The 9,243-nt window shown below is 37.4% G+C and overlaps 1 protein-coding gene across 6 annotated transcripts in view; it reads left to right on the forward strand.

Annotated features, from left to right (window-relative positions):
* Window positions 1-9,243, forward strand: part of ARHGAP21 (Rho GTPase activating protein 21) — a 188,115-nt gene that overhangs the window by 74,960 nt on the left and 103,912 nt on the right. For all 6 annotated transcript variants that reach the window (XM_023735026.1, XM_023735025.1, XM_023735029.1 and 3 more), the window contains one exon: window positions 4,551-4,575. In XM_023735026.1, coding sequence (XP_023590794.1) covers window positions 4,551-4,575 — 25 coding nt within the window. The remainder of the gene's footprint in view (window positions 1-4,550; window positions 4,576-9,243) is intronic.

The raw sequence follows: 9,243 nt of genomic DNA on the forward strand, positions 1-9,243 counted from the left end.
GTGTCAATCCATCTCGTTGAGGGTCTTCCTCTTTTTCGCTGACCCTCTACTTTACCAAGCATGATGTCCTTCTCCAGGGACTGATCCCTCCTGACATGTCCAAAGTATGTAAGACGTAATCTCATCATCCTTACTTCTAAGGAGCATTCTGGCTGTACTTCTTCCAAGACAGATTTGTTTGTTCTTTGGCAGTCCATGGTATATTCGTTATTCTTCACCAGTATCACAATTCAAAGGTGTCAGTTCTTCTTCAGTCTTTCTTATTCATTGTCCAACTTTCCCATGCATATGCCATTGAAAATACCATGGCTTGGGTCAGGCGCACCTTAGTCTTCAAGGTGACATCTTTGCTTTTCAACACTTTAAAGAGGCCCTTTGTGGCAGATTTGCCCAGTGCAGCACATCTTTTGACTTCTTGACTACTACTTCCATGGGTGTTGATTGTGGATCCAAGTAAAACGAAATCCTTGACAACTTCAGTCTGTCCTCCGTTTATCATGATGTTGCTTATTGGTCCAGTTGTGAGGATTTTTGTTTTCTTTATATTGAAGTGTAATCCATACTGAAGGCTGTGGTCTTAGATCTTTAGCAGTAAGTGCTTCAAGTCCTCTTCACTTTCAGCAAGCAAGGTTGTGTCATCTGCATAATGCAGGTTGTTAATGAGTCTTCCTCCAATCCTGATGCCCGGTTCTTTTTCATATAATCCAGCTTCTCAGTTTATAATGCTCAGCATACAGATCGAATAGGTATGGTGAAAGATGCAACCCTGACGCACACCTTTCCTGACTTTAAACCACACAGTATCCCCTGGTTCTTTCTGAACAACTGCCTCTTGATCTATGTACAGGTTCCTCATGAGCACAATTAAGTGTTCTGCAATTCCCATCCTTCACAATGTTATCCATAATTTGTTATGACCCACACAGTCAAATGCCTTTTCATGGTCAATAAAATACAGGTAAACATCTTTCTGGTATTCTCTGCTTTCAGCCGGGATCCATCTGACATCAGCAATGATATCCCTCGTTCCACGTCCTCTTCTGAATCTGGCCTGAATTTCTGGCAGTTCCCTGTCGACATACTGCTGCAGCCGCTTTTGAATGATCTTCAGCAAAATTTTACTTGTGTGTGATATTAATGATATTGTTCAATAATTTCTGCATTTGGTTGGATCACCTTTCTTGGGAATAGGCATAAATATGGATCTCTTCCAGTTGGTTGGCCAGATAGCTGTCTTCCAAATTTCTTGGCATAGATGAGTGAGCATTTCCAGTGCTGCATCGGTTTGTTGAAACATCTCAGTTGATATTCCGTCAATTCCTGGAGCCTTGTTTTTTGCCAATGCCTTCAGTGCAGCTTGGACTTCTTCCTTCAGTATTATCGGTTCCTGATCCTATGCTACCTATTGAAATGGTTGAATGTTGACCAATTCTTTCTGGTATAATGACTCTGTGTATTCCTTCCATCTTCTTTTGATGCTTCCTGCATCATTTAATGTTTTCCCAATAGAATCCTTCACTATTGCAACTTGAGGCTTGAATTTTTTCTTCAGTTCTTTCAGCTTGAGGAATGCCAAGTGTGTTCTTCCCTTTTGGTTTTCTATCTCCAGCTCTTTGCATGTGACATTATAATACTTTACTTTGTCTTCTCAAGCCACCCTTTGAAATCTTCTGTTCAGTTCTTTTACTTCATCATTTCTTCCTTTTGCTTTAGCTACTCGATATTCAAGAGCAAGTTTCGGTGTCTCTTCTGACATCCATTTTGGTCTTTTCTTTCTTTCCTGTCTTATTAATGACCTCTTGCTTTCTTCATGTATGATACCCTTGATGTCATTCCACAACTCACCTGGTCTTCAGTCATTAGTGTTCAACGTGTCAAATCTATTCTTGAGATGGTCCCTCAATTCAGGTGGGATATACTTAGGGTCATACTTTGGCCCTCGTTGACTTGTTCTAATTTTCTTCAGTTTCAGCTTGAACTTGCATATGAGCAACTGAAGGTCTGTTCCACAGTCAGTCCCTGGCCTTGTTCTGACTGATGATACTGAGCTTTTCCATCCTCTCTTTCCACAAATGTAGTCGATTTGATTTCTGTGTATTCCATCTGGTGAGGTCCACGTGTATAATCACCATTTATGTTAGTGAAAACAGGTCTTTGCAATGAAGAAGTCGTCGATCTTGCAAAATTCTATCATGCGATCTCTGGCATCGTTTCTATTACCAAGGCCATATTTTCCAACTACCGATCCTTCTTCTTTCTTTCTAACTTTTGCATTCCAATCACCAGTAATTATCCATGCATTCTGATTGCATGTTCGATCAATTTCAGACTGCAGAAGCTGATAAAAATCTTCAATTTCTTCATCTTTGGCCTTAGTGGTTGGTGCGTAAATTTGAATAATAGTCACATTAATTGGTGTTTCTTAGAGACGTATGGATATTATCTTATCACTGACAGCATTGTACTTCAGGATAGATCTTGAAATGTTCTTTTTGAAAATGAATGCAACGCCATTCCTCTGCAAGTTTTCATTCCCAGCATAATAGACCATATGGTTGTCCGATTCAGAATGGCCAATACCAGTCCACTTCAGCTCACTGATGCCTAGGATATTCATGTTTATGCATTCTATTTCATTTTTAACAATTTCCAATTTTCCTAGATTCATACTTCATACATTCCACGTTCCAATTATTAATATATGTTTGCAGCTTTTTTTTTTTCTCATTTTGAGTCATGCTACATCAGCACATGAAGATTCCAAAAGCTTGATTCCATCCACGTCATTAAGGTTAACTCTTCTTTGAGGAGGCAGCTCTCGCCCGCTGGTATTTTGAGTGCCTTCCAACCTGAGTGGCTCATCTTCCGGCACTGTGTCTGACAGTGTTCTGCTGCTATTCGTAAGGTTTTCACTGGCTAATTCTTTTCAGAAGTAGATCGCTGGGTCCTTCTTCCTAGTCTGTCTTAGTCTGGAAGCTCAGCTGAAACCTGTCCACCATGGGTGACCCTGCTGGTATCTGAATACCGGTGACATAGCTTCCAGCATCACAGCAACACGAAAGCCCCCATAGTACAACAAACTGACAGATGGGGGAGAGTGCTTCTACTAAAACATAAATCATGTCACACTGCCTAAATCCTTGCACAAGTTCCTCATTTCACCCAGAATACAGGTCTTATATGACCTACTCCCCACCATTACCTCTCTAACCCATCTCCTGCTAATCTCCCTTTCACTCTTTGGATTCTGTTACACTGACCTCCTTGCTGTTCCTGGAACATGTCTAGCGTAGGCTTGCATTAGGGTCTTTGCTCTAGCTGCTCCTATAGTTTTCTTCCTCCTGATAGCTATATGTCTAGCTCCCTCATCTTTTTCAAGTCTTAAAATGGCAATTTCACAATAAGGCTACACTGGCTGCCTGTTTTAGTGCTGCAACACCTCCCCTCCAAGCACTCCCAACCCCCCTTACCCTGCTCTACTTTTTCTTTTTTCTATGGTACTTATCTCCTTCTAATATGCCATGTATTTTACTTTTACATAATTTTTACTATTTGTTGCCTACCTCTTCCACTATACAGTAAGCTCCACAAGAGCAGAGATCTTTGTTTTGCTCATTGATGGATCCCAAGCAGCTGACACACAGTATTTGGTCAATGAATGAATGACTCGGAGCTAGTAAGAAAAACTTAAAATACATTCATTAGAGTTCAAGGAGGGAAGGAAATGTGTAGTATACCATAGACAATTTTCATCAAATGAGTAGAAGTGAATAAATTTTGACAGGTAAAAGGGTAAATTTCACTTATATGTGAAATTCATTTGTATAACATCCCATATTATTTAGTATACAGTAAAGGTGATATTTCATATCAGTAAAAAAAGGATAGATTACAAATGGTGTTGGGACATTTGGCTAACCATTTGTTGGGAGAAAAAAACTTAGTAGGATCCTTGCCTTATTTCTTCCACTAAAATTAATTTCAGATAGATTAAAAGTATGCATATTTCATAAAAGTGCTAAAAGAAAATATAAGTGGATATTTTTACAGTGTTGGTGAGAGGAGGAAGATTTTGTAAGCTTGGTAGAGTATGCAAAGCCACAAATGATGAAAAGATTGATAAATATGACTACCTAAACAAAAACACTGTGAATCAAGTGATGAACAGTGACCTGGGAAAATAATTCAAACATTTGTGGTAAAGGATTAACGTTCATACATACAATGTTTACAAATAAGTAAGGGAAAGATCATGAATGGATAATTCACAAAAGAAGAAATACAGATGGCTAGAAAATACAGGATAAACTGCTAAACATGACCAGTAATTAAATAAGTGTAAAATTATGGAATGCTGTTTTTTGCCTATTAAAGTACCAAAGATTTAGAAAATTTTTAACAACCATCGTGAGCAAAAGTGTGGGCAGAAGGCACTGTTAGAGTGTAAATTGGCACATTTTGGAAGGGCAGTTTGAAGTGAATTGAGCCTTGCTGTGATTTGATCAGACTTTATTAATATGTATTCATATATATGTATATTTACTTTGTAGGATGAAGAGAATGGAAACAGAGGAGGTATGCTGTAAAATTTTTAATTTTTCTTTGAATGTTTTTCTACTCATAGCTTTCTGTTCCTTCGTTAATATTAAATGAGATAATAAAGTTTTTGAACTCCAAATATGTAACTGTTCTTAGGTGTAATAGTCAGATATGAAATATTTTACACTGTAGACTTCAAAATTTTATGAATTTCATTGTCTCATTATCTCTGTTTGAATGTGTAACACTTTTACTGTTAAATTATCTGTTTGCATTTATGTGAGGGGTATATTATTATGATTCTGAGGAAATTTTGAGATTCTTATTTCAATTAATTGCCTTTCTAAATTTAATGATTATTTCAGTAAAGAATGCTATGTGTTTCCTCACTGGATTTATTGAGTTGTTGTTGTTGCTGTGTGTCCGTCGAGTTGATTCCACCTCATAGGAAAGAGTAGACCTGCCCCATAGTGTTTCCTAGGCTGTTATCTTTATGGGAGCAGATCGCCAGGTCTTTTTTTTCACAGAGGCACTATTGGATTCAAACCTTTGACCTTTAGGTTAGTAGCCAAGCGCTTAACCACTGTGCCACTAGGGCTTCTTAGGGATAGAGCTACTTCTTAATAATTCTCATGTATTTTTGCTTTAATTTTTAGCTTTTAAATCAACTCTAATTAAGGCAATAACTACACACAACGAGTTGTACCTATTTTTAAAACTTTTTATTTCTAAATAATTTAAACTTAAAAAAAGTTGCAAAAATAGTACAGAGTTTCCATACACCCTTCATTCAGCTTTCCCTGATGTTAAAAATTCACATAACTATAGTACAATCAGCAAAACTAAGAAATTAACATTGGTACAATACTAGTATCTAAATTGCAGGCTTTATTTGGACTTTACCGGTTTTTCTACTAATGTCCTTTTTCTGTTCCAAGATCCCACATTGCATTTCGTTGTCATGTCCCCTTAGTCTCCTCCAGTCTGTGACAGTTCCTCAGTCTTTTCTTATATTTGATGACCCTGACACTTTTGAAGATTACTAGTCAGTTATTTTATAGAATGTCTCTTAATTTGGCTTTGTCTCATGTTTTCTCACCACTAGTTCGAGGTTATGAATTTTTAGCAATACCACATTTGCATCCAATTTTAGTGTAGTTTGGTGAGTTTTGATAAATGCATAACCTGTGAAACCATCATCCCAATCGATTATGATATCAAAAATAACCGTTCTATCATTCCATAACGTCCGTTATGCCTCTTTGCTGCCAGCACTCCATCAGCACTAGCCAGTCACTAATCTAATTTCTGTCACTATGGATTAGTTTTCTGCCTCTTTTAGAATTTCTTATAAATGAAATAATACAGTATGTACTCTTTTGTGTCATTTGCTTGGCATAATATTTTTGAGATGCACCATATTGTATGTGTGGGTACTCATATTACCATCTTTTTTTTTTTTTTTTTTTACTGAGTAGTTTTCCTTTGTATGAACATACCACATTTGTTTATCCACTCACCTGTTGATAACCAAAATCCAAACCTGTTGCCGATGAGTCAATTCCGACTCATACTGACACCTGTTGATGGATCTGTGTAATACCCACGTCTTGCTAATCTGATTTGAGGTCTTAGAATGCGTTAAAATGAGAGGAAAATGATTTCTTTCAGCATGATCAAAAATAATCTTAGCGTGTAGGGCCAGTTAGGTCCCTCGTAGTTATCACTGTTGTGCAAGATGGGCCACTTCTGTATCACCATCTGTCATGCACCAGTGTTCAGGGTGACTTCCAAATGTGACTTGGCATGGGTTAGAAATAGCTTTACTAGGGAAAGGGAGAACTTACAAAACTAGCATCAACAAAAGAAAAGAAGATATGGGTCTGCTATCCTCCCATCATCCTGCAGAATGATATACTGCTGCCTGGACAGTCTACTGGACATGCAGCATATAGAATCCCACATACTTCCAATAAATATTGGAGGATGTAATTATAAACATTATCCAGATTATTATATATCTGATGTAGGAAAGCCTTGTACCTCTGAGCCCCAAACTCTCTAAAGTGAACGGATTTAGTTATGTACTTTGACTAGAGAAAGTAGACTTAAACATTTGTAAGGGAAAACTAGAAGATCTAGGTCTAGCAGGAGATTTTGAGAGGAATGATAAAGTGGGACTAAAAGGTGTGGTCTTCTGTGGAAAATTACAGTTTAGAAACCTAGTTTATTTACTAATTTATACTTCATTCAAAAAAGAACTTCTGTCCACATGCAGAAATACATGTATTATGGTACGATAAAGAAATAAAGTTTAAAAGTTCATGATAAAAACAAATGAATTAAACTGACATTGGGGAGAATTAGTACACATAACCGCATGCTGTAGGTCTTACATCTTTGTCAGATTTGCCTTTGAGCTTTCTGGCAGTCAAAGAAAAGGTGAAAATATGATTAGTTAAGATTCACACTATCCATAGGAAAACAACATCCCATTTGCACTGAAGTCTGAGACGAATTTCTCCTATGGGCCCTCATAATGGAAAATAAAGAGTAATATAGTATATGATATCCTCAATACTGTTCCTTCGTATGACTATTTTTTAAAGGATCCCTCAATGTAAATTAACTTCAAAACTCTAGGGTCCAGTTCAGTTTATGGCATTGCTTCTCAACTGGGGACGATTTTGCTCCCTGGGGCAATAGCTAGAGACATTTTCGTTGTCACAACTGGGAGGAGGGTGCATGCTATTGGCATCTAGTAGGTGGAGGCTGGGGATGCTGCTAAACATCACACAATGCACAGGATGGCCTCCAAAACAAAGAATTTTTCGGCCCAGAATGTCACTGTGCTAAGGTTGAGAGACCGTGGTTTAAAGCAATGAGTATCAAAACGGTATAGTCCAAGGTCCCTGGGAGTCTGGCTTGATCTAGTGATAATATTCAAACCATTTAGAAGAGTGGATATTCAAGACTACATATCCAGTCATTTTTATGATTATTATCCCTTATAACTAAACTTTTTAGCAATAACTGAGTTATTGCTGTAGTTTGAGGTTTAATTATCTGGCTGCTTTACTGGTATTGTATATTGTTGATTAAAGAATAATCCATAAGTAAGAAAAAATTTACATTTTAAGAAAATATAAAGTTAATATAATAACAACTGGGAGATAAGATGGTTAAAAGAATACAGTCAACAAAGACTGTAAATGATTGAAATGTAAGAAGTTAGCATCAGAAGTCTAACAGAAGATAACTATAAGCTAGGTTAACAAAAACTTAAAATCAATATTTAAATGACTTACAAGGAAATTTTAAACAACACACAAAACTAAGTCTTTAAAATAAAAGTAAAAACTCAAGCACTTTACCTCCTGTAAAACAAGGTTCATCAAGGTAAAATATTTATGAAGTCCAAGATCTTTACTTTTTCTTCTGAAGAAGAACAATCTGAAAAAGTATGAGTATCTGAAGAAATTGGTTTATAATATACATGGAAGGAGAATTGCTTAATTTTTTTTTGAAAGTGATGGAAATTAGCATATCATTGAGGACTTAATCCACCAGGCATCATAATATATGTTATAACCCTATTTAATCCTCACTATAACTCTGTTAGATAGGTGATAAGATTCCCATTTTGTAGATGAGGAAACTGAGGCTGAGAAGGAGGTAAAATAACTTGTCCAAGATCACACGGCTAGTAAGTGACAGAGCTGGAGTTTCAAATAAGGTGTCCATCTTCTCCTAACTCTGCCATCTTACTTCTGTTGACTTATTTTTAAGTCTTCTTTGTTTCTTTAATTTTGTTTTAAAACCAGTTTTGTCCATTAAGAAATACTTTTCTTGCGTAGAGTCAAGAACTAATAGGTAAATATAGAATTTTTTATATTATAAAATTAACCCTGTGACCCCTACTTTGAGAAAGCTAAAAACAAGGAAACTGTTCTTATGACAGTTCCGTATTTGTGAACATCTAAGATCAAAGAATTCACATACAGGTTATGGGAATTTCAAGTTTAGAGCCCCTGTACACCTTGTACCTGGTACTCACCTCTGAATACCTGGTTAGTAGTGGACCTGGAAAGTTTCATGAGTTTAAGGAGTGACTAGTCCTCCTACCTTGATTCTGCCTTTGCCCCCCAGGGCTAGGTTTGCTCTTGTCATCCCAGTTGGTAGTTGGGGTTACTGGATAGTTGACAGAGATCTGTATAGCTTAAGTATGTTGTTGTTGTTAGTTGCCGTTGAGTCAATTATGACTCATAGCAACCCCATGTGTGCAGAGTAGAACTGTTCCATAGGGTTTTCAAAGCTGTGACCTTTCAGGCAGCACAACTGGTACAAGGAAAATCATGGAAGCTCCATAGACACAGCCAAACTCCCTGAGGGAATGAATTGCTGGGTGGAGAGCTGTGGGGACCATGGTCTCAGGGAACATCTAGCTCAATTGGCATAACACAGTTTATAAAGACAATGTTCTACATTCTACCTTAGTGAGTAGTGTCTGGGGTCTTAAAAGCCTGTGAGCAGCCATCTAAGGTACTCCACTGGTCTCACCCCTTTGGGAGCAAGGGAGAATGAAGAAAACAGGATACAAAGAAAAGATTAGTCCAAAGAACTAATGGACCACAGCTACCAAGGCCTCCACCAGACTGAGTCCAGTACAGCTAGATGGTGCCCGGCTACCACCACTGACTGCTC

The sequence above is a fragment of the Trichechus manatus genome, unplaced genomic scaffold (genome assembly GCF_000243295.1).
Source record: "Trichechus manatus latirostris isolate Lorelei unplaced genomic scaffold, TriManLat1.0 scaffold00075, whole genome shotgun sequence".
NCBI lineage: Eukaryota > Metazoa > Chordata > Mammalia > Sirenia > Trichechidae > Trichechus > Trichechus manatus.